At 34.0% G+C, this 27,193-nt stretch overlaps 1 protein-coding gene across 1 annotated transcript in view; it reads left to right on the plus strand.

The window, feature by feature from the left end:
* Positions 1–27,193, plus strand: part of ADAMTS3 (ADAM metallopeptidase with thrombospondin type 1 motif 3) — a 280,288-nt gene that overhangs the window by 208,040 nt on the left and 45,055 nt on the right. The window contains exons 5-11 of the mRNA XM_051967378.1: positions 516–715; positions 16,963–17,046; positions 19,399–19,555; positions 20,551–20,656; positions 21,161–21,304; positions 24,284–24,416; positions 26,992–27,105. Of these exons, the coding sequence (XP_051823338.1) occupies positions 516–715; positions 16,963–17,046; positions 19,399–19,555; positions 20,551–20,656; positions 21,161–21,304; positions 24,284–24,416; positions 26,992–27,105 (938 nt within the window). The remainder of the gene's footprint in view (positions 1–515; positions 716–16,962; positions 17,047–19,398; positions 19,556–20,550; positions 20,657–21,160; positions 21,305–24,283; positions 24,417–26,991; positions 27,106–27,193) is intronic.

The following is a 27,193-nucleotide window of genomic DNA, read 5'->3' on the forward strand; positions in this document are numbered from 1 at the left end:
CCACATCTCAGCAGCATAGGTGGGTCTGATATTCCCAATCAGCCAAGCTTCACTCTGTCTTCCCAGACTCAACTTCCCCCTCCCCACTCTACAAACAGTCTGGGAGGTGAAAGTCTTTGTGATTCCTGTGAAGCTAGCCCAGAGGTGTTTGCAATTCACATGGTTAATCCTGGCCCAGAATGTTTCTTCAGATCTTGTCTTGTTGAAGCTGGAGGACCCTGGTTCGGCCCCAAGTATTCTAGTTTTTCTGCAGTCTGTTTTTGCCCTGAGGTGTAAATTTGTTCTATTTGTGGGGGAAATTGGGAGAGCTTGAGATTTATCAACCTACTCTACAATCTTCCCAGAATCTTCCTGTAAAGTAGATATATTCAACATGTATTCGGTTATCTGTGAATGAAGTTCTAAGGAACTTATGAAAAGGTATTATTTTTTTAAAAATGTTCTTTGAAAAAAAAAACAGAAGTCATTATAGGTAAGTCTAAATACTTAAATTTTTTATTATTATTTTTCAATAGAACCTGAGTGGGAAGGCCTCGATGACCTCAGTACCAGTTACAATTACTTTGAACAACAGCTGAATGAGACAATAAGGAGAAGAAGGCATGCGGGGGATAATGATCACAACATTGAAGTACTCTTAGGTGTGGATGATTCTGTAGTCCGCTTCCATGGCAAAGAACATGTCCAAAACTACCTCCTCACCCTCATGAACATCGTGAGTATCCATTCCTTTCCACGTTCATTCTGGATCTTGAAATTTGTCCTCTCATTGTCTTTGACCTCTACCCTCTTGTTGACTCTGTGTAAATGTGTGCATTTCATTGAAATCTGAGGATTTGAAGTCTGGGCATAGTAAAATTAAATAAGATAAGAAGCAAGAATTTTTAAACAGGTTTTTCATCAGTGAGGGTTTGAAGATAGATGATATTTTTTCAGTGGCACAAAAGGCTATGTCTGAATTCAAAAGGAAGTTTCTTAAATCAGGGCAGGAAATGGGATTTTTAGTTCATTCAGAAGAAGAGCCACAACCCACGGGACTTTTTTCTATCTGCCATGAATGTTAGTTTAAATGATAAAACATTCTTCCTTCTCCAATATTTGCTTCATGAAATTTGATGACAGTTGAGGAAAAGGTAAAATATTTGATGAAGTTGATGATGCTAAAAGTTAGCATTTGTAATACTCTTTAAGGTTTGAAAAGTTCTTTGCATATGTTGTCTCATTCAATCCTCACAACATTCCTTGGAGGGAGTTCCTCTTATTACCTCATTTTACAAATAAGGAAACTGAGGCTCAGAGAGATTAAATTTAGGTTATATAGCTGATAAGTAATTAAGGCAGGATTTGAACCAGTGTCCAATGGTCTAATTGCTAAATCCAATGCCCTTTTTTTTTTTACCTCAGCCCTTCTTGATTTCTATGAAAGTTCTGACATTCTCTATTCCTCCATCAGTGGTTCATCATTTGTAGTCTCCAAAGGGCTCATGAAATAGTTTTCAAGGAGTCCATAAACTCAAATGGGAAAAAATTATATCTTAATTTTCACTAACTTTTGTATTCTATTGTAATCTTTTTATTTTATTTTGTTCTCTTAAATGTAGAATTAGGGTTAGTGTTAGTGTTAAATATAGATTTTTAGAATTAGAATTCCAGGTTAGGTTAGAGTTTAGAGTTAGACTTTGGGTTAAATTTAGAGTTCAGGATTAGAATTAAGGGTAAGGATTAAGATTATTTTGAAGAGGGACCCATAAGCTTCACCAGATCATGGGGATTGAAGATAGGAAAAAAAAGAGGAACTCCTGTTCTACCTAGATGCTCTCTTCTTGCTGGGTTGTGGTGACATTGATCTTTACTGGTTTTTCATCAACTTATATGACTCCTCTTTGGTTTATCTTATTCATATCTCACTTAGTGACTGGGGATACTCCTGGGATCTTTGTATTCTCTCTCCACATCCCTCTTGGGGATCCTATGGATTCACTAATCCTTTCTATACAGATGACTCCCATATCTCTATATCTAGCCCATGACTAGTCTCAGTTCTATCTCCCTTTTTAAAAAATATTTCAAACTAGAAGGTCCCCATATTTCTAAGTAAATATGTTCAAAACAGCACTCAAAACAAAACTCATCCCTCTCCTCTTCCCAATTTTACTCTTTCTATCCTTTCAGTTTTTCTAAATTAATGATCTCAAAATCACCATAAGACATTGTGAATGTTGAGCACTGGAACTGGAGTTAGGAAGACCTTTTTTGAAACCTGCTTTGGATATTTACTAGCTATGTCACCATTGGTCACATAGGGTCACCATCCTTTAACTTCTCTGGGCAGCAGTTTTTCCTTCTCTATTATTAGATAGCTATACTAGTAACTGCTAAGGTCTTGCTTAGCTTTAGATCTATGATCCAATGACTCTTATTGTCCCTTAGTCCATGGAATCATATCCAATCAATTGCTGAGGCTTGTTGATTGCACCTTCACAGCCTCTCTACTATCTTCCCCTTCTCTTTGATGTGACTATCATCTCAGGTCCAGACCTCACACATGGGCTATTATAATAGCCACCTACTTAATTTGCTTACCTCAAGACTCTCCCCTCTCAGATTCAGCCTCCAGATATTCAAAGTGAAATGCTTAAAACCAAGTCTAATTAGATCAGTTCCCTGCTTTAAAAATTCTGGTACTTTTCAATAGCCTTTAAGTTAAATAAACAAACTTTCATTTAGCATTAAAAAGTCCTTTTACAATCTAATTCAGGCTTATTTTTTTCCCAATCTTATTCTATATCATTTTCCTTCTTATTTTCTTAGTTTCTAGCTAAACCATCTTATTTGCTGTTTCTGGTTTATTTCCCATCTTCATGCCTTTGATCAGGCTGTTCCCAATGCTGGAATATATATTCTTAGCTTTCTTCAAAGCTCAACTTTATTACCACCTTATTCTATATGAACCTTTGCTAATTTCCCCCATGGTATGAATTGTACCTGTTTCAAAATGGCAGTTAATTAGTAGTGGAGACTCTCATTGGAGAGAAACACCAGGTGGCCATGCAAATGTATCTTCTACAGGTGAGATCACATCCAGGGCTCTACTACAACTCTTCCTTATGAGCTTCTTCCTCATCCTTTCTCACTTACCACTTTCACTCTTTATTCATTCCCTTTCTTTGACAGCCTCACCCATTCCTTATATCTTGATTGATGTATATAGATTTTGCTACTCTATCAAAAGCACTGGGCCATTTACCCATTTTGCTTCTGAAGTATAAGAGATTTTGGCCCACAGAGGGAGATTGTATAGATGTTATATCTGAGCTCAATACTTTTCTGAATTCCTGACCTAAGTTAACTGGTTGCCATAGCAACTGTGGAAATAGAAAAAAGGTTGGGTTTTATAACTCCTGAACTTTAATAGTTGTTTTAGTTTTAGTCAGGTAATAAAACATGAAAAAATATATTAGTACTTATTATAATAATTTAATTTGTGTAAACATAACTTTTACAAATATTTACCTGACACATAAAAAGAGAAATTATTGTAATGTAAAATTTGTATAGATGATTATTGCCATATATAGTAAAGTCCTGGTAGGAGTCAAGCAGCTTTCATTCCTCCCTATGGGAAGATAATCACTCACAGTACGGTAGTCATAGGAGCACAATGAAAACAGGTGTGCAATTAGGATGGTCAATTATTGGCACATTCTGTTACTATATATGGAAATCTATTGGCAGTGTACTTGTGCTAACAAAACACTGAGGAACATACTGGCACTTTTGAAAATTAATAGGGACATCTGGATTCTACCACAAAGAAGAGAAGACGCCAGGTTAGATTTAGTTAAGACTTGGGAGTTGCCTTAGAGTTCCAGTTTTTAGATCTACAAGACCACTTGAGTTAAAAAGTAAATACAGAAGATTACAGTTATTAACCTAGGAGGGCCATGAGAACATGAACTTTCTGAACTTAAGATCTTCCCCAGCACCAAGCCAGACTTAGACATTTTTATCAAAGTGATTTAATGATTTGATTGGCAGAGAACTTCTTTAGAATGGATTCTAGATGCTACTTCAGGTAAAGGTCATACGGTCTTTAATTCCTCTAAAAATAAAGCACAGTTCAAAATATAAGCATAGTTTAGCTGCATACCTAGCCTCTATTTGTATTTGGGTAACAGTTGTGTACTTTTTATTTATTAATGTCTTTTCAATGCCTCATTGCATCTTAAACTCCAAATCTGATAGGCTAGCCCATAATACTCCTAAATAATAGAGTTCCCCTCCCTAATTTTTTAGTGTTTTTCATTATTTATACTTTGTATTGACTTATATGTGCATGATGCCCTCTTGGGACCCATTTATCTGACTCAGGCCAACAATGGCCTTCTGGGTTCTCAAAAAATAGCTATTACTTTATATAGTATTGATCTCTAAATTGTGAATAGTTGGAACCACACAAAGCAAGCCTAGGCATAGGTTTTTAGAGATTTAATGAATTACCTTGAGAGTAAAGCATGCCCTTTGCAAACTGGAAGTTCTCCTGGGCAGAACCCACCTGTTGTACTTAAGGCAAAGATTTTATAGAAATGAAGAAAACCTGAATTCAAATGTAGCCTCAGACATTTACTAGCTCTGTGACTCTCCATCTGCTCATCTGAATAAGGATAATAACAGCAGAATGAGGATAAAATAAGAAAACATCTTTAAATGCTTTGTAAACCTTAAATCACTATGTAAATGGTAGTGGTTATTATTATCATTATTATTGAAAATTAAAAGCATGGGTAAGAAAAAAATAGAGTGAACATTTGTATAGCACCTACTATGTACTACAAATTGTGCTAAGTACTTTACAAATATCCCATTTGGTCTTCACAACAACTCTGCAAAGTAGCTGCTGTTATCACATACATTTTACAGTTGAGAAAACTGAGGTTGAGAGGTTAAGTGGCTTTCCTAACGTCATATAGTGGATGTATGAGGCAATTGAACTCAGATCTTCTTGACTTTTGGTCTAGCACTGAATCCACTGTGCAAAATATTTCAAGGAAAAGGCAGGTCTTTGCAAAAGAGTGGGTCAGGGTAGATTTCCTATACAAGATGGCATTTGAACTGAGATTTCAAGAAAACTAATGATTATATAAGGCAGAGAAAGGGGGGTTATGTACCTTAGGCATGGGGAACAACCTGAGCAAAGACATGGAGAGAGGAGATGGAAGATCACAAAAAAAGAACACTGGCCAGTTTCCCTGGTATATATGGGGAAGAGTGTGGGAGTAGTAAATTGTAGTAGGAAAGTAGACTGGAATAGTAGGCAGCTTTAAAATCCATGCAGGAATTTGGGTTTGGTCCAAGAGACAACAGGAAAGTACTAGAAACTCTTGAATTTATCTTTATTTAAATATTATGCCAGGACAAGAAGATGGCACAGTGGATAGAGTACCAATTCTGAAGTCAGGAAACTACCTGTGTGACCTTAGGCAAGTCATTTTCCCTTAATTATATTACCTTATATTTATTTATTAATGAACAAATAGATAAATGAATGAATGAATATGTAAAATTTATTTACTTAAATATTATGCCAGTGGCAGTGGGTGCAGACAACATGCAAACTGGATGAGTTTCCTAGATAACCCTTGAGATGCTGCAGGAGTAATAACAGTCCTGTATGTCCTTGGGAAGCAGTTCCTTCATTTTACTGGGCCTTAGTTTTCTCATCTGTAAAATGAGGAGATTGGACTTTGTGACCTCTCAGTCCCTTCTAATTCAAACTTCATAATATCTGCTAGGCAAATTGCATTTATTAAGCACCTCTAAGCTCTGTGCCTGCTAAGAAGACAAAAATCATCCATGCTCACCCCCAATATTGGATTCCATTTGGGATCTGTATTACAATACTGATATTAGCCTCCCTGTTTACAGCCAATGGCATCTAGGATGTACTTAAAGCCACAGGTAGCTCTTGGTTTTTGCCCACCATTCTCCATCTTCCTCCTCTCAGACTTGTACTGAAGAGTGGGTCTAGAAGAGGAAGTGTTTGAACCTTAATGGAAAAAGGAGAAAGAAACCAACATCCTCTCCACTCTTCCCACCTATTAGATTGGTCAAGGTTCAGTCCTCTCAAGCAGTCCTCTCAAGCAAAACTCAAGTTTGGTTTTGAGACCAAAAAATGGGCTCAAACCTTATCACTCCTTCTCCTTCGTGGAGTTTGGGTCAGACAAGGCATTGGGAAATAGCTATAATCAAAGACCTCACTCCTAGGGAGAAGGGATTCCTCGGCACACAAATCTTGATTTGCTCTTTCTAAATCCTTATTTTCCTCTGGGCTCAGGGAAGGAATAACAAGAATTCAAAAGATGAGGCCAAATAAAGCTAAAGTCCAAACTTTAGATAGTATCTGCATCATGGAAAAGCAATAAACAAATTCATGGTTCAATGAATCATCATTGTATTGAACTGTCTGTTTGGAAGGATAAGCATTTGCTAGGGAAAGCCAAATATTATGATTTGATTACAGTTGTTCGTTCTGAGAAAAGTTAGCAAAGCCTTTCCTGTGAAACTGAATATACTTATGGAAATTCAAACACGTTTTCATTTACTTCTGAAATGCTAAAAGCTTTTTTACCTGAAACTCATGATTTGCCTTACAGCAAAAATATAAATGGTATCCTAATAATTTTCTAACTGTTCTTGGTTACTGTGGAAATTAGTTGTTAGTAGAATTTATTCTAATAGTGCATAGAATAATAGAATTAAAGTGCATACCCATATTTTCATGATTGGATTTCTTATTAACTCTTCTGAATCCCTGTGATATTATTTAAATGCAAAATGCATTTCCTTTTTCATTCAGTCTGCTTCTAAGTTTTCTGTTGCCAAACAATAATCAATAAATCAAATAGCATTAATTAAGCATGCAATATATGTTAAGCTTTATTAGGTCTCTGTACTGAACATTCCTTTGCCTTAGAATGTTTGAACTCTGAGTGATCATGAAAAAATCAGATATAACTAAAAATTAATTTTTATTATCTAATGTATTTCACCCTGCAAGGTTCATTTCAAATGCCACTTTCTCTCTCTTTTTTATTCTTTTTTTAAAAATAGTGATTTATTTCTCCAAATATATGCAAAAATGGTTTTCAACATTCACCTTTGCAAAACCTTGTGTACCAGATTTTTTTCTCGCTCTTCTCCCACCCCTTCTCCTCAAGACAGGAAGCAATCTGATATAGGTTCTAAACATATTTCTGTAATCTTCATGTGCAAGAAAAATCAGATCAAAAAGGAAAAAAAATGAGAAAGGAAAAAATAAACAATAAAAGGTGAAAATACTATGCTAATACTATGACCCCCACATTCAGGTCCCCCCATTGACATTAAATGTATATGATATCAGGTAAGTGGCTTAACTTCTAGTGTCCCAATTAGCTCTCTGAGACTTAAGTTATCAAACAAGCTTTGATATGCAATGATAGAGTAAATGTCTTCATTAAGAGTTCTCTTCCAGCTATCCTCCTCCACACAAAGAACTGATAGAGTCTGATTGCAGATCGAAGCATAGTTTAGTGGTTTTTTTTAACTTTTATTTTTCTTGGGTTGTTTTTTGCCTGTGTTTTCTTTCACAACATGGCTGATATGGAAATATGTTTTACATGACTGCACATATCAAATTTCTTGCCCTTTCAATGAGGGAGAAGGGGAAAGTGAGAGAGAATGTGAAATTAGAATTTTTAAAAATGAATGTTAAAAATTATTTTATATGTAATAGAAAAACATAAAATATTAATGTAATATAAAAAGTTTTCTGCCAAGTAAATCACAGATCTGGTTCAAAAATTATGACTGATTAATTTTTTTTTAATTTGATGTTGTTCTTTCTCTACCAGTTTCCCAGGAAGCATTAGGTGCAAATACATCATAGACTTAGCCATAGCAATGCAAAGTTTGCTTGTTTTCTAGTTTTGTAGATAAAGCTCTTAAATTTGTCAGTCTCCCAATAACTTTCTTGATGTTGAAAGACATTGGAAATTATCATTTTGTACTCATGTTTGTATTGGCTTAGAATAGGGGATTTTTTATCCTTTTGTTATCATTAATTTGAAGCTATGGTAAGCACAGTTTCTATACTTTAGTAAAACATCTCAGCAAACAGGCTAAATCAAGTTGAGGGTAATGGATAGACCTCAAGTCTGTTGTTGAGTTAAAGAGATGTCTATCCCAAACATGGGAATACTTCCCCCAAAAGGATGAGTGGATGAGAACAATTTGTTCCAACAGCCATGAAGGTGGTTGAAGCAGGCATTATAGAGTTCTGAGAGCGTGGTCAGACATCAAAGATACCAAATTCATCTACTATATCTGAGGCCATCACTAATCATCTTGACTTTGGGGCTGCCATTGGAAGAAAGACTTGACTCTGGGAAACTCTGCCTCACTTAAATCCAATGCACACATTAATTGAAACAGCACTGTGATGTCATTAGTTCTCTCTGAAAACAAAGAACAATCAAACAGAACTTTGCAATGGCTATTAAAGCCCAAGACCTTTACAGAATAATATCTTACAATACATAAAATAAATACATGAAAATTCAGATGTAAAAATATTTTAAAAACAAGTTCATAATATATTTTGAATCCTCCCTGATGTTCTGCTGGACATATGACAATGTTTTATTTTGTTTTTTATTTTCCTTTTCTGTCATTTTTCAATTTTTATCTTCTTCTATTTTGTATTTAGTTCAACAAATAATTTTTTTTAAAAAGACAAAAAACAGAAAGAAAATAAGTAAAAAAATTTAAAAACCAAGTTCATAAACATTGGTTAAAGTCCCTCATTTATTAGTAATAAATAACATTTAGTGACTAGATGAGAGAATGAATCTTACATTAGTCTTAGAGTCCAGAAGATCTTAGTTCAAATCAAGCTTTAGATCTTATTAGTAATGAAGTCACCTAACTTCTTTTTGCCTCAGTTTTCCCATGTATAAAATGGAAATAATAATAGCACCTACTTAAAAAGATTGTCACGAAGATTGGATGTGGTAATATTTGTAAAGCACTTAGAACAATGCCTAGCACATAGTAGGTCCTATATAAATGCTTATTTCTTTCTAATAATAGTAGTAGTAATAGTAGTGGTGGCAGCAGCTGCTAGGAATTATATAGCACTTCAAGGTTTGGCAAGCACTTTACAAATATTATCTCATTTTATCCTTTAGAGTAATTTTCTCACCTAAAGTTATTGTAGAACTAGAAGAAACCTTAGAAGTCTTCTAGTACAGATGCCTCATTTTTAAAACTGAAGAAACCACTGAGGTCAGAGTAGTTAAATGATTTTTTCCAAGGTTACATGGGTTACATGTCAGAATTTGAACTCGGATTCCATCTCTAAATTCTATGCTCTTTTCACACTACCACTTTTTAATTGTTTTCTTTTTATTATGTCTACATATTTAATATTTTTCTTATGAGAAGCAACTTCTGAGTAACCAATCATAAAGACTACATTTTGCCCTTTTGAAACTAGTCAGACAAAACAGGTTGTGTTGTCCTGCCAGGGAAATGTCCTGGGAGAAATTGTCCTTTCTGGGAACAAACTTGGAAGGAGTTTTCATTTCAAGGAAAAAAGCCCTTGGAGGAATATTTGATTTGATTTCACTTTCCCCCCACCATCTCTCTCACATCATTGAAGAACTCTTCCAATTTAAGGTCATCTGAAAATTGGATTAATGTTCTGTTTATCCTTCTTTTTTCTTGATATTTAATAAGGAACCTGAGTTGAACCCTGAGCATTTCAGAGGAAATCTTCCCGTGATGTAGTGGGTTGATTAAGTAGGCCTTGAATATTCATCTGGATAGTATTTTTTGATGCATATTATGGAATGTCCTCTATTTCTTTGCTATTTTTATATCATAGGCTCTTCTCTCAAACTTGCAATTTGTTTTCAGCCCCATCTTCCCTTAATAATCTAACTAATTGCTTTCTTCTGATTTCTTTTGTTAAAGCATTTTCTTCCCTGGGACAAAACTCTGCCTCCATTCTATTATTTGTTATTATCAATTTGGAGATGACTTTCAATTTGTGATTCATCTTGTGGTCTTTTATCGAATTTGTCCTGATTTATCAAATAGTGACCTGAAAGCAGATTATAGAAAAGTATTTAATGGAGAATTTCTTTCAATATGTGCTTTCTTCTTATGCTCTCTACATAAGGCTGAACCATTACTGCTTTTTTTAAAGTCCAGGTCTTTTTTCAGTAATGATTTTCTTAGATTTTCTAACCCATGAAGTGAGTGTCAAACTAATCTTTAAGTCAGAAAATTTTTTAAAATAGTTAACATTTAATTGTATTGAATGTTGAAAACTATTTTGCATGTATTTTGAAAATAAAAAGCTATTATTTAAAAAAATGTCCACAGCCACCCCAGTCTTCAGTAACCATCACCCTGATCAGTCAAGATTAAGGCAAGACCCTCCTCTAAAACACAGATTTTAAAGTATTAGATCATGCTTAGCATTTTTAGCAATAAACTATTTTTAATTAAAAATTATATGTAGCACTTTAAGGTTAACAAAGTGCTTTACAAATATTATTGGGTGGTGTGTGCTATTATTATTCCCATTTTAAAGATGTGTCAACTGAGGTAGATAGAGTAAGTGATTTGCCCAGGGTCACACAGCCAGTAAACTTCTGAGATCATTTGAATCTTTCAATTCTAATTGCAAGGATATCTACTTGTGCTACTCTCAAAGTGCAGCAGTTGTTGCCCATGGTTTATTAAGCAACATTGTCTATTTATTCTGGCATTATATTTTTTTTATACTTATACTTCATAGTATGAAACCTTCTTTGATTTCCTATACCCATTCTTTACCACATCTGAACGAGACAACTTACCCTTAACCCTAAATGTGTAATCAGGGTTTCCTCCCTTTGGTGCCTTTGCTTGTGTTATTCAATAAACTTTTCCTTCCCAATGTTTCTTCTACTTATTAACACTTTAATTCAAATGTCACCAACTGGAAATCACGTTGGAGAAGGACCAAGTAGCACTTTAAATTTCTTATTCTCTTGATTCTGTGTTGTTTTGAATTACTGGGATTTGGGTGCCATTATTCCCTATTATACTATTACATTTACTTAGGCTTGTTTTATCAAAAGTTTTGTCTGTCTTCTAGTACCCAATATAATGTTCTTCTGCACACAGTAAGCACTTATTAAATGCTTATTGAATTGAATTGTCTCCTGAGGAATTGAATATATAGAACCATAGAGCTAGAACTGGAGGCCCCTTTAACAATTGTCTTTTTTTTTCTTTTTTTGTCAGCAGTCAATATGATGACTATAAAATAGAACATCGAAGTAGTTATATTTTTAATTTGTCATTATTAATGATTATGAGCATTTTCCATCTATTTATGGTTGCTTAGATTTCTTCCTTTGTTAACTGCTTGTTTTTTATCATTTACACACTGGGGGTTGGCTTTTGTTCTTATGTTTATATTGCTTCCTATTTTTCTTAAATTTGGTACAAAGATGTTCTTCTCTGGCTCCCCCATTGACTGATTCTCATGCCAAACTACAATGTTGTTATTTGTTCAAATAATTTTTCAAATTTATGTCCTTAAAATTGCTGATGTTTTCTCCTGTAATCATCTGTATCTCTTATTAGAGAGATCAATCATCTTGATCATTAATATTTTTCCTTTCACTATCTACCTTTGAATATTTTAACAATTAATATGATATTTTTATATGTAAGTCATGTATCCATTTGGAGGTCATTGTTAGCCTATTAACTTAAGCTTCATTTCATCCTGATTGTTTTCCAGTTTTTCTAAGAGGTATTGTTACATAGTGAGTCCCTAATTATAGTCATTTGTATTTCTGATTTTATCTAACACTGTGTTACTGTGTTCATTTTTTTCTGTATCATGTGTACCTAAATCTGTTTCATTAATCAGATTTTCTATTTTTAAATCTATCCTCTAAATTCTCCCCCTATGAAAATTAGGTGAATATTTTCCTTGAAAAGTATTCAGAACTTTCCTGAGACTTGGTTAAACTCAGAGCATTATAGGTTTTAAGATTGTTGATATCACTTCCTATTTATCTAAGCACAGAAATATCCTTGAGGGAGTGCTCTGATACTTGACTGGTAGATCAAGATGGAAAACTCAAGCATTTAATTGAATCAGTCTAAAGGATTTTTAATGCCTAACCTTCTTAAATCTTGTTAAATCTAAGACATTTTCTTTTGTAAAGTGATCAAAGTAGCCCCCTTTTTTTCAATATCAAACCTAAATTTAAAGGGGATTGACCTCTTTTTTGTCTTAATTGTATAGTCAATATTTCTAGAACTATATTAATAACAGTGGTGACTGCAAACATCTTTGCTTTAGATGTAAACTTATTGGTAAAATGTCTAATGTTTCTCCATTATATATTTCATCTGTTCAATTGTTTCAGTCATTGGATTCTTTGTCTCTCCCTTTGGTGCTTTCTTGGCAAAGATACCGGAGTGATTTGTCATTTTCTCCTCCCAGCTCATCTTGCAGATGACTAAATTGAGAAAAATAGGATTAAGTGACTTGCCTAGGGTCACATAGCTAGTAAGCATCTGAGGTTAGATTTGAACTTAGAAAAATGATTCTCTCTGATTGAACACTATCTGTAAATATTTGCAATGTAAAAACAAAGCATCACTAAAACTAAAGTGTAAAAAAAAAGCTTTCATTTTTTTCTGTGATAAAATTATACTAAAAGCTCCAGAGGTATTCTGTAAAAAAAAAAAAAGATATAATAATAATTGCATGGTTTATTATTCTTATAAGCCAATATTATGATAATGATTTAAACTTTTCCTTGCAAGGAGTTGACTGATTTACTTTGTCTTTCTAAAAATACTTCTAATATTCTTCATACTTTTTACTCATTATTATGAATATATAAAATTTGGTTTAAGAAGTAAGAAATATTAAGATTAGTAATATTTACAAAATCTGTGGTGATTATTTAAATCCTGGAAGATGCCATTGTATATAATTGGGCAATACTTCAATAATGTCAACATTCATATCTTCTGGCAAAGTAAATAGAACAATACAGAATTGCACATCAAAACTGTTGATTTTAGGTCTTATTTTGCTTCCAAAATTGTTATTTCTGGGAACATCACTCCTAAGATGTGCATGAAGTAATGTATATATACTTATTAATAATTATTTTATTTTCAATAATGACTCTTTGTTAGCAGGAGACAAAGCTATGAACATTCACTTATATAATGTGACAACATTTACAAGCAAGACTGACTGATTAGAACATGCCAGCTTTTCAACTACATGTTCCTGTCCTCCTTCTAGGACTGTTGACTTTAACCTTAAGCTCCAAGTGTCAGGGTTTTCTGCACTTACTTTCAATCTTATGTGAGTGGATTCTTTCAAACCAGTAATATTTCCATGTTGATTGTTCACCTTTAATTAATACAAAAAACTAGACTATTTTCTCCCATTTCTTGATTAATGTTTCTCTAGATTTAGGAGAAAAATTCAAATTTCCTGAGAAATTCTAGGACGGTATTCCCAAGTGGAAACACTACTTTGAAATTCAAGTTAATTATAATACTTAATATGCCAAGAATTCACATCTTCCCTCCAGAAATATGGCAGAGTCGAGCCTCAGTATCACAGCTGAAGTCAGTAAGCTAGAAGAATGGACCAAAAAAAAAAAAAACAAAAACAAAAACAAAAACAAAAACAAAAAAGAACTTCACCATAATAATCTATTACAATAGTGTAGACACTCAAAATGTAAACACAGAAGAAGAGAATGACTCCAAAACATCTATAACAATACTTTGGGGGAAAAAAAAAACTTATGTTGGGCAAAAACTCTACTAATTTTTGAAAAAAAAGGGTTAAATTGTTTTTATAAATGAAATGAGGACACTTAAGGGTATTTTTGAAAAGAAATGAGAGCTATGAAAGAAAGAGAATTTTTTTAGAGAAACGTGGGAAGACCTGGATGATGTCAAATGAAGTGATCAAAACCAGGAGACCAATTTATATAATGATAGCAATATGATAAAGGCAAATGACGTTAGAAGAATTAGGATGTCTTAATGACCTTAAACCTTAGTTCCAGAGGACTAATGATGCTATCTATCTACCTGATAGAGAGATGAAGGACTCAGAGTACAGAATGCAGAGTGCAGAACTTTTTTTGGACACAACCAATGTAAAAATTTATTTGGATTGGCCTTTTATGTGTCTATAATGGGATTTTTTCTTTTATTTCCTAAGAGGGGAGATAGGATAAGAAGACAAATTTTTATTGATATATGTGTGTGTGTATATGTATGTGTGTATATATATATATATATATATATATATATATATATATATATATACATACATACATATATATTCAAGTTAACCAATTTTACTACTTATGAATAGACTTGGTTAAAGTCTATTTTAGAAAAGAGATTGAAGCTAATGACTAAAATGTTGGTTTGGGGTTATGAGTAGTTTTGCCTTATCTCTGTTTCTCTAATAGGATGGATCATGAAAATTAACTCCCCTAACAGAATAGAATTGGGATCAACATCACTTCTAGAGCTACTTTGATAATGGATTTCGGTTTCCAAATAGCAGAATGCTAAATGTTTCTGCAGGAAAAAAAAGGAGGGAAGGAAGGAAAGAAGGAAGAAAGGAAGGAAAGAAAAAAGAAAGGAAGGAAGGAAGGAAGAAAAGGGGAAGGAAGGGAGGAAAGAAGGAAGGAAGGAAGGAGGGAAGGAAGAAAAGAAGGAAGGAGGGAAGAAAGGAAGGAAAGAAAGAAGAAAAGAGGAAGAAGAAAAGGAAGGAAGAAAGGAAGGAAAGAAAGAATAAAAGGAAAGAAAGGAAAGGAAAGGAAAGGATAGGGATGGAAGGAAAGGAAGTAAGAAATAAAGACGGAAAGAAAGGAGGAAAGGAAGGAAGGAAAGAAGGATGAGAGAGACAGAGTGAGAGACAGTTGATTAGTTATCTTTGTCTTAGGAAACTAATATGGCTGCTATAAAGATTGTAGAGGGCCTTGGTTTAATCATGCCTCTGCTATGTATGACCTCTGTGACCACAAGCAAGTCATTTGATCATCATAGTGATTGAGGGGGGGGTGTGAAACTGTTTCTCCTTTAATCTGTAAAATAATCACTCTGCCCCTTTGATTTCTGGCCTCCTAGACTCCATAGAGTCTATGAGAGAGCATAATTCCCAGGCTGGGCTTTTCTAAGGCAAATACCCCCCACCACACACACACACACACACACACACACACACACACACACACACACATTGATCTTTTGGATAGCCAGATCCCCATTCAAGAAGCCTTCAAAGTATTTTCATTCAATTGTGAGATTTGGGTGTGATACTGAGTGGCTTGAAACTCCAAGTATCTAGGCCTGGGAGCATTGGCTTTCTTTTCAGTCTTAGCCTCTGATTCCTATAAAGAACAATTCTAAACTCCACACTTTTGCAGCAGTCCTAAGTAGTATGCTTTGTTCCTTGGCATAGCTGCCTGCCAGGACTCCTGTCTGCTGTGAAGAGACTCTCTTCTCAGTGCCAATAAACTTCCTTTTTTGGCACTAATATTTTGGTTTCATGAATTCTTTCTCATTGAACCTGCAGCAACCTGAAGGGGATTCTCACTTCAACTCTATGCACTACCACTAGAACAGCATCACTAGGTCTCAATTTTCTCATCTATAAAATGAGCTGGACTAGATAACTCTAACATTCCTTCCCCGTTCTGGCTCTAAAATCATATGATCCTATCATGTAGAGAGCACTTTACATGCTTTGAAGTGCTGTATAAATGCTATTATTGTTAAAAGTGCTATTAACATCTTATCCCCCAATAGGGTATGTACTTCTTAAAGGCAGGTTGTTGTTGTTGAGTCATTTCAACCATGTCTTACTCTTCAAGACTCCATTTGGGGTTTTCTTGGCAAAGATATTGGAATGATTTGTCCATTCCTTCCCCAGCTCATTTCACTGATAAGGCACTGAGGCAAATAAGATTAATGATTTATCCAAAGCCACATGGCTAATACATATTTGAGGCCAGCTTTGAACTCACAAAGATGAGGCTTCTGAACTATAGACCTGTAGTCTATCTACTGTGCCATCTAACTATCCTTAAACTCACATCTTATTTCAACAAAGGTCAGATTTCTACAGTGGCAAGAGAAGAAATATATTTGATGCTATTTCATCACTGGTGATTTACTCTTTCTAAGTCCTGGGATTCCCCCATCCCTCCCATATATAGGAGTTAAGAATACCTAAGATCTTCAGTGATAAAGATCAAAGGTATTACTGTAGTGTGGTTTGCATCTCCCTTCAGCATTGCATAAAAAAGTCAATTGCTTTTCTCTGACTTCCTCAGCACTTTGCATTCTTGCCTTGCATATTGTAGATCAAATGAAAAATGAATACTCCTATCCCTAACCAGAGAGAAATTTCTTTGTCTCTTAGTACATTTAACCAGTAAATGATGGTTGAATTGAATTCAAATCTGACCATTCAAGTCCTGTTTCTACCATTAAATGTGTGAGCTTAGGGAAATAATTTATGCTTTTGGAATCTTACTTTATTTACCAAGAAAATTTGAGGCTTGAGGGGGCTTGTGAGGATTGATATCTCTATGGTCTTTTAAGTCAATAAAATTCTGTGATACTAAGGTTTCTCTTCTTCCACATGAACACATTTTCCTTCCTCTCCTTGCTTCCATAAAGAGAGCTTCTGCTTCATGTTCAAAAAATTATAGGATGCTAGGAAGTTTACTACTTTCATCTAGTTGTATCTACATAGGGCTAATATGAGTTACAGGTGAATTATTATCTTGCGTTTTTCATATCCCCCTTTTTAAATACTTTTTTTTGAAAGCTTGACTGTTTTGTTTCTAGGTGAATGAAATTTACCATGATGAGTCACTTGGTGTACATATTAATGTTGTGCTGGTACGCATGATAATGCTGGGTTATACCAAGGTAAGAATGGTCTGATACTATACATAGAATTTGGGCCAGAAGAATAGTCATTTGGGAAATCTTGGACATCCAATTTCTACAGCTCCAAATAACAATGGAAAAATTTACTCTGTACCAAAGAAAAGGAACTGTACACGTGAGAAACTCCATACTTTAGCCTGAGAGGCATTTGTTTGTTTCTTTCAATACAGGAAGCATTTTAACCTATGAAAATGGTGATTCTTTTCCAGTAAGCTGATTCTTGAAATGAGCATAGAGGCCTCAGAGAGGCATAAATTTAAAAAAATTAGCAATTTTCTGCTAACTCTTAAACTCCTATGGATAAAGAAGAGTATTTTATATAGCATTGTATGTGCCCCCTTACTCAATAAATATTTGTTGAATGAATTAAATGCCCATCCAATTACAGAGAAACTATTAGTCACTAAATGACACTAATTAGACCTGTTTTACCTATATATAATTTATTGAAATAACCTTTCCTTTGTGGAAAGAAGAATTCTGGATAATTTCTCCATTTGGTTATTTTTTTTCCCTTTGGGAGAAAGGACTAATACATATTTGAGGCCAGCTTTGAACTCACAAAGATGAGGCTTCCGAACTATAGACCCTGTAGTCTATCTACTGAGCCATCTAACTATCCTTAAACTCATATCTTATTTCATCCAAGGTCAGCTTTCTATAGTGGCAAGAGAAGAAATCTCTTTAGTTGATGCTATTTGATCACTAGTATCATGAGGTAAAATTTATGACTTTTATTAGAAGACATTGCACTTACAGCATTTGGTCTTTAAATGACACTTCTGTGAACTTCAGAGTCTACCCCAAGGAATTAGTTGATGCTATTTTGTCAATGCTTTTGATAGAGTTTAATATTATTTAATTATAAAAGCCTGATAGGGGAGATAGCATGTCTAATTTCATAATTTCTATGATATTTAAGTATGAGTTTTTCTTTCACTTTTTCTCTTGCCAGGTTTCAAGTACTAATGAGCTTGTTCATTTAAGAAAGAGAAACAAATACTATTATGTTAGCATTTCATTCCTTATTTAGTATTCCTTTATCTCCTTCTTAGGAGATAGAATGTCAGAGTCTTGGTTTAGTCTCCATAACCTAATCTACTTTATCTCAATAATAGAGAATGTAAGCAGATTCCAGCTTGTATCCTTAAGAGCCAGGGATTAGTAGCTCCATCATTTGCTGGGGGATGTATGTGTTCTGCATGGAATCCTCGTGGTTATTTTATTAAGAATATAAACACTGATAATAGCATTTGTTGAAACATAGAAGCTGATCTAAGAAACATTATAATCATTTTCACAAGAAGACTGATGTTAGAATGTTGTATAATGGAGAATCATCTTACATCACATGATGTGCACTTATTAACAAGAATTGGCAAATTCACCAATCATTTTAATGATCAGAAAATGCACGGTTAGGAGATAGAGACACTGAACGCTATTATTATCTCATGGTATGCTCTACATTAAATAGACACAATTTTTTTTTATGAGTAGATACCCAACAGTTGGGGAATGGCTGAATAAGTTATGGTATATGAAAGTAATGGAATATTATTCTAGAAAAATTATGAATGAGCTATTTTAGAAAGACCTAGAAAGATTTACACAAACTGATACAGAGGAAAATAAGTAGAACCAGGAACATATTATACACAGTAACAGCAAGATTGTGCAATGATCAAAGTATGAAAGACCTGGTTCTTCTCAGCAGCTCAGTGCTCCAAGGCAATTCCAACAAATTATGGATAGAAAATGCCATTTGCATCCAGAGAGAGAGCTATGGAGACTGAAAGCAAATCAACACATGCTATGTTTACCTTTTTTTTCTTTTTCTTCTGTTTTTTTTTCCTCTCATGGTTTTTTTTCTTTTGTTCTGATTTTTCTCTCCCAAAATAATTCATAAAGAAATGTGTATTAAAAATTAATGTATATATATATAACCAGAAAAAAGTAGGGGAAAGGACTTGGGGGCGGAAGAAGAAAAAATAAAAAAAATTCAGTAAGCAAAATTTTATTCACTTTCTCTTCCACCTTCTCCCACATTGAAAAAAGCAAAACCCTTGTAAAAAATATCCAGTCAAGGAAAACGTCAACAATTTCTATGTCTGAGAGTCCATCCTCTCTCTTTCAAGAGATAATTGGTATTTTATCTTTGGTCTTCTGAAACACATCCAGAACCTCAGTCATTGTTTTCCTGTTCACTAGATTATAAATGTAATTGTTTAAGAATTAGACGTTCAAATGTTTAATGTCAAATAAAGGCCCAGAATATAAGCGTTGGGAAAAATCTGGCATGTTCATGTTTAATTCATTGTTATTGTTCAGTCCATCAGCCTCATAGAAAGAGGAAATCCATCCAGGAGTCTGGAGAATGTATGCCGCTGGGCATGTCAACAGCAAAAGTCAGACCCCAACCATCCTGAACACCACGATCATGCCATTTTTTTAACGAGACAAGACTTTGGCCCTGCTGGTATGCAAGGTAATAATACAATCATATTCCTGTGTAACCCCAAATTAGGCAGTGCTGTCAGTTGTTCTAATGAGCTAAGCGCATGCAATTTTATCTTATTTGGGTCTATCTCTTCATTCTAACACTCTCCATGGATTTCTCTGGAGTGTTGCAAAGATAAGAATACTTCCTAGTATCAGTTACTTTCAAACTGTAATAATAAATCAAAGGGAAGCATCCTGGATAGAGAACTGGCCTCTAAGTAAGGAAACAGTGGGTTTTTCCTGAATCTGATACATATTAGCAACATGAAGTGAGACAAGATACCTCTTACTGTTCTAAAGGCAACTCTGTTATATTTTGAGTTACCATATTATATTTTGACTCACATTCAAACATTCATTGGAAGAGGGAATTTCCTCACCAGGAGTTTCTATACCCATCAGATGAAAAATCCATCCTAAATGATATTAGTAAAAAAAAATCAAACTTTTTATAAATGACCATTGGTATAGATTTTGGAGGAAATTAATTATACTAACTAGTAACACTAAAAATTAGAATCAACACAAGAAGATGACTTCTACTTATTTTGTGATGAATTCTGACATAGATACAAGGGAGAAAACAGATTTCATACTTTTAATTTTTTACAAATTTTCATGGAATTAAAAAATTGGTCAGTACCATGATATCAAAATCATACAAGTTATCATCTTTGACCTCAGTTAAAGTGAGGGAGTTTGATTAAATAACTTCTAAGACTCCATCCAGCCAAAATCTGTGATCTGTGCCCTGTGTGGCCAATGAAAAGATTCACCAATGAGGAGACAATGCACAGCTTATATATCTGAATTCAAAAGAAAGGACAGATTCAAATGGCTGCTGCTTTGTAGTACATAGCTTTATTAAGGACAAGTAACTGTTCTTGTTTTACAAAAGATTTTTGGTAGGGAGGGATCAGCAGCAATTCTTTATGGATTTTCAGATGAAATGAGCTTTTAAAAAGTTGTTATTCTTTGCAGGGTACGCACCAGTCACAGGAATGTGTCATCCAGTGAGAAGCTGTACTTTAAATCATGAGGATGGTTTTTCATCAGCATTTGTAGTAGCCCATGAGACTGGCCACGTGTAAGTCATTCTTTACCACCAAGGGACAGAAAAACAAAACCAAAAACAAATAATTTTTATTTTGTTCCTGCTTCTTCTAATTGTGTTTATACTTTGGAAAAAGACATGTCAGATCTTTTAGGTGCTGTTTTGATTTCTCTTACACCATCCATGTGTCTAAAACAGGAAAGGGGTCATACACTAAAACTATGAATGAATGGCTCCCCATTGGGACACCCATACTGGGCTTCAGGATTGCTGTGAAACAATACTAAGATATAAGTTGTTGTTTTGTCTCATTATATGCTATCCCTTAATAAACATGGTTTCTCAAAGAATGACAGCTCACTCCCAAATGATTTAAAGGTTCACATTATATTGTTTTTGGTTTAGTTTGGGATAATTGCCATAGATCTTCTTTTCATGAACAAATATTAAACAAACTTGAAATTATCGAGCCAGTTCCTATTCTCATCAGCATGCCTTTGATTGCTTCTGATCTTATCTCATTTTGGATTTTTCTAGGTTAGGAATGGAACATGATGGTCAAGGAAACAGGTGTGGTGATGAGACAGCCATGGGAAGTGTTATGGCTCCATTGGTACAGGCAGCATTTCATCGTTATCACTGGTCTCGGTGCAGTGGTCAGGAACTGAAAAGATACATACAGTAAGAACCCTATGGACATGTATAGAGAGTATTGGGATACTATAACTTGAAAAAAGCCATGAGCTGTTCTATATTCTTTGGGTCATATGAAGACATATATAGTGAAGTTTAATTCTAGACTTTCAAAATAAGTAATTTCATAAGATCAGATATTTTGAATTGTAAGAGATAGTAAAAGAAATCCATTTGTCAATCAACTGCCAGTCATTTATTAAGAGCTACTAAGTGTCAGCCTCTGTGCTAAGTGCAGAGGACAAATATCAAAGTGAAATAATAATGTAGTCATACTCCTTCATTTTATAGATGAGAAACTAAGGCAGTCCCAGAAAAGTGATAGGATCACAGGGTTAGACCTAGAAGAGACTTTCATTTTAATGATAAACTCTCATGTCCCAAGAAACTGGCATTTGTCCAAGGACATACAAAGGATGTTGGGACCAGGACCTAAACCTAGATCTTTTGCTTCTTTGACTCACATTCTTTCCCCTGCACTATGTTTTTGGAAGCTACTTTTATTTGGCAAAAGTATATGAAATTGATGAAGAAAAATAAAAAGTATTTTCAAAGAATTGGTCATTTAAGGGTTGCTTTAGTGGGAAGGGAGAACCCACCAGTCTGCAGTCCCAGAATCTAGAATTAAATCCCAACCTTGAGTCATATTATCTGTTACTGTGATCAAGTAATTTTCTATTCTCAGCCTTAGTTTCCTCATCTTGTTCTGCAAGGACCCAAGAGGTGATGGTAAAAATGCCTGGATCCTGTGTAAAATTGCAATTAAAATTTTCCAGATCAAAAATGTTAAGAAAGTTTATTTTGTCTTTAAGATGACTTTTAGGTTCCAAAGAACATGAATAAGTGTTGATTAGGGCCTAATACAAAGAGGGTCAGGTTTGGATTCATGATTCCATATCCATATTCCATGATTCCATAAGTTCCAATACTTGCTATGGGTATGGGCACAGGCAAGTCCATTAATCTTTCTGAGCTTCAGCTTTGTCATTTATAAACTGATGATCATGCTATTTATTTATACTATATATCTTACAAGGTGGTTATAGAGAAAGATATCTGTAATACTAAAAGTATCATATAATTATGAGCTGTTTTTATTATCCTTATCTCACTCATCTCACTTTTCTCATCTTTTTCGATAGAGATCAGATAGAAATGGTGCTTAGTCAAGTCACTATCTTGATAGGAGGGGCCATATTGTATAGAGCACTGGGCCTAGAGTCAGGAAGACCTGAGTTTAAATTCATCTTCAAATAGTTACTAGCTCTGTGGTTCCAGGCAAGTCTGCTTCAGTTTCCTCATTTGTAAAATGGGGATTATAATAGCACCTACTTCCCAGGGTTCTCGTGAAAATAAATGAGATAATATTTGTAAAAGTACCTTTCAAATCTTGAAGTTCTGTATAATTGATCATTACTATTATATTTTATCTTTTAATATTGTAATTAGCAGTATTTTGAATTATTTATGTTATATAGTCAATATAGCATATTAATAACAATTTATTAATATGATCCATATTAGTATAATTTATATATGGCAACTGTATAGCATATATATTTATATTGTCTGTTTGATATTATATTTAATGTATATTACATTAATAATGTAATGTTAAATTTTATATTAAAATTAATATTGATTTAATTTAAGAAATAATCTCTAAAGTTTAAAAATTAATTTGATAGATTAAACTAATCACTTAAGATAAATTACTTTGATTAGTAATATAATAATGTTCAAATATATTTAAGGAACTATTCTACAGAAGGTAAAATAACTGCTTTTTAAATGTTAATATAAATATTGGGTTCTAAATTCAATTTTCATAAGTTCACTTTTAGTGATCTGGAATAATTTCGATATCAGACAGGACAACAGGAATGCTTGTTCTCATGTGATTTTGATTTGGCATCTATAGCTTTGGAAGCTTTATCATTTTTGTGTAGTTTTAAAGTAATGAATATTTTTGTGAAACTACATCTATCCAGTATTTTTGAGTTTTTATGAATCAGTGTAATTGGTGTTTTTGTGGGCAACAGTTCTGTATGATAATGGGTGGGTTATAGTATAACTCAACCGTTTGATCCTGAAGAATGGATCTTCAGGATCAAACGGTTGAGTTATACTATAACCCACCCATTATCATAGATAATCTGTGTCTGTGGAACAAGTGTTTGTATAGTATAACAAGTGAGATATATATATATATAATAACAAAAATATTATTTGGACCAGATATATTATAAAATGCTTAGTATACATCAAAGAAGGATAAGACAGAAAATTGCAAGCTTGAATCCAGAGGTCAAACTGAAGCAATGCTTTTGAACAAATATCTAGTATTTCTCCAGGCAAGATGCATAAAGGCATCAAGAAGATATCTGTGATCTGATACATCGAGAGATTTACCAGACTTCTGAAAGAAAATTCAGTGACAATAATATGTTAAAAGTAGACAATATGTATGCAATTTCATATTTGTAAAATGGACCTTAATAAATTTGGAAAGTATTTTAACAACAACCTTTACGATGTTAATAAATTACAGGGCTCATCATTTTAAGGCAGTTATGGAAAGATGAATATTTTCTAACAAAAAGGAGGCAGCAAATTGACCATATTCTCAGAACATGTAAGTTAGTTGAAAATGTATGGAAATACTTTTGGAACCAACAGGTATCACTGGACCAAGCAGTAATAAAGGCTGGCATTAAATTGGTCAAATTAACCAAAAGTGATTAACATATAGATGGAGGCTATAATATAATCATGATTCAAGAGTAGAACTAAAAGGCTCCTCAAGTAAGATGTCTGTATTAATCCAACCACCTCTTTCTTTTTTCTCATTTTTCTTCTTCCCTCCTTCCTCTTATGTTTTCATCTCTTATTCTTTTCATTATGGTTATTATCTTCAAGGAAACATATCCAAAAACTTAACTATGTTCATTATTTATCTTCTCCCAGTTCCTATGATTGTCTTCTTGATGACCCCTTTGAACACAATTGGCCCAAACTCCCAGAACTACCAGGAATCAATTATTCTATGGATGAACAATGCCGCTTTGATTTTGGTGTTGGATATAAAATGTGTACTGCGGTAAGTCACCCAAAGTAATATTAAAATTTAAATGATAAAATCGATGCAATTAATTCTGATTAGTTGAGTTGTGCTAAATGAACATCTTTCGTGTGAATTGATTTATATACTATGACAGAAAATAACTGGGCTTAGAGCCAGAGATTTAAGAAGGAAATGAAGAGGAAAAATCTAGATTTTCCTGTCACTCAAAAAGCTCCATGAAGACATCTAGTTTGGTTATTGCTTTTCTTCAAGTTTAAGAGTAGTGATTCATACTCCTATAAGAAAAGACAGTAGTTAACTGTGATGATTTCCATCAGATTTCTTTAAAACCCACCTTTCTTTTTTACATTTAAATTAGAGGTAGGTGAGTTCCTTTGCTTTATAGTCTTACCACAAATTTAAAAATACCTACTTGCCCCTGTCTCAGTGTTGCCAGGGAACTAAGTTTCATGAGAGAGGAGAAACTTGGAGGAAAACTTCTAAGTATAAGATACACTAATAAGGGAGGGCCTGATGCTATAGTTAACAAATGTGGTTTAATCTAGAGTTTCTAGAGTTGGAGAAAAGATCACATTATGTATGGTGTATATGCAGATGCATATATGTACCCACATTTGTGAGTATATATGCCATATATGCACAAAAATACCTACTTGCCCCTGTCTCAGTGTTGCCAGGGAACTAAGTTTCATGAGAGAGGAGAAACTTGGAGGAAAACTTCTAAGTATAATTTACACTAATGAGGGAGGGCCTGATGCTATAGTTAACAAATGTGGTTTAATCTAGAGTTTCTAGAGTTGGAGAAAAGATCACATATGTATGGTGTATATGCAGATGCATATATGTACCTACATTTGTGAGTATATGTGCCATATATGCACAAAAATACCTACTTGCCCCTGTCTCAGTGTTGCCAGGGAACTAAGTTTCATGAGAGAGGAGAAACTTGGAGGAAAACTTCTAAGTATAAGATACACTAATGAGGGAGGGCCTGATGCTATAGTTAACAAATGTGGTTTAATCTAGAGTTTCTAGAGTTGGAGAAAAGATCACATATGTATGGTGTATATGCAGATGCATATATGTACCTACATTTGTGCCATATATGCACTTGTGTCTATTATACATACACACACACACACACACACACACACACACACACACACACACGTGCTCATTTATCAGTCTAGCATAATAGAAAGGGCACTGATTTCAGAGTGAGAACACTTGGGTTGGATCCCCAGTTCTGGTACTTTTCCATATATGAGATTAATTATTTTTTTTTCTCTGAGCCCTCACTTTCCTCATCTATAAATAATGCCACAGCATAGGATTATTGTGAGGAAAGACCTTTATGAATGATGGAGCACTATACAGGGTGTCCCAGAAATTCTAGTTTAGTTTTATACTCTTCAAGCTTAAAACTTGAATTTTTATCCTAGAGGCAGTTGGGAGCCATTGAAGATTTTTAAGCAAAGGAGTTCAGACATTTACTTTAGGAAGATTGCTTTGGTACTTGCAAGATAGATAGTTTGGAGAGAGGAAAGATTCGAGAAACTGAAACTTAAAACTGCGCGAGAGTTTTGGGACACCCTATATAAAAACACCTCTTTATGTGTAGATCTAATTCTATCTATCTCGCATCTCTGTCTCTCTGTCTCTTTCTCCTGCACCCTTTCTCTTTCCCTGTCCCTCTCCCTCTCTCTCTCCATCCCTCAATCCTTCCCTTTCTCCTTCCCTCCCTTCTTTCTCTCCCCTTTCTCTGTCATTTCTATTTATTGATGAATTGACTGATCTACTGTCTCTATCTACCATCTCCATCCATCTATCCATCTGTCTATCTATTTATCTATCTACCTGTCTATTTTCCATAGAACCCTGTGCTTGTGTATATGATGGAAATAATTTCCTCACCTAAGAATTCCCTATAACATTAAAATTACAGGTTCAATTCCTATCCCTAAACATATATCTCTCAAATAACAAACCTTTCAAATATAATTATCCTTTTTGGTTTCATTTAACTGAATTACAATACACAATTGTTAAATTATTTACTTGGTTCATAGGATTTCATAGGAAATCATTGAAATTATTTTGATTAAAACTTTGTCTCACCTAAAGTTTTGCATGATAATAGTTGCTGTCTCCTTCATAAATGTCAACATTGTGAATTTAGTTATATTAAAAATAATGACATAGTGTTATATATTTAAATATGGAAAGGACCTTGAAGTCAAGGTCCTTCCTCATTTTACAGATGAGGAAACTGAAGCCCAGAGAGAAAATGATGGCTTTCCATCATATCATTTGTGGAAGCAGCTAAGCATGATTAATTGAGTAATCATATGACTAGAGAGTAATGGGTTATTTATTTAGCAATTTATTAATATAATATTTTAGATAAGTCAAAAAGATTAATGATTTGGGAATTACATAAGTCATCATTTTATATATAAATCATACTGTAACTTTTGCTAATGAACTGAAATGAAAGATAAATAAGAAATATGGCATGAATTAGATATGAAACATACTATTGTTGAATCTTATTTATGGTGTCATGTAAGTCTTTTAATCTATTTTTCAGTTCCGAACCTTTGACCCATGTAAACAGCTATGGTGTAGTCATCCTGACAATCCCTATTTCTGTAAGACTAAGAAAGGACCACCACTTGATGGAACTGAGTGTGCCCCTGGGAAAGTGAGTATATCTCATTCAAACTTTAGCCTTAAAATGTGCTGGTGTGTGTTTCCATAAAGGGAAATGACAAATAGAGAATGTATCCCTA

The sequence above is a fragment of the Antechinus flavipes genome, chromosome 6 (assembly GCF_016432865.1).
Source record: "Antechinus flavipes isolate AdamAnt ecotype Samford, QLD, Australia chromosome 6, AdamAnt_v2, whole genome shotgun sequence".
Classification (NCBI taxonomy): Eukaryota; Metazoa; Chordata; class Mammalia; order Dasyuromorphia; family Dasyuridae; genus Antechinus; species Antechinus flavipes.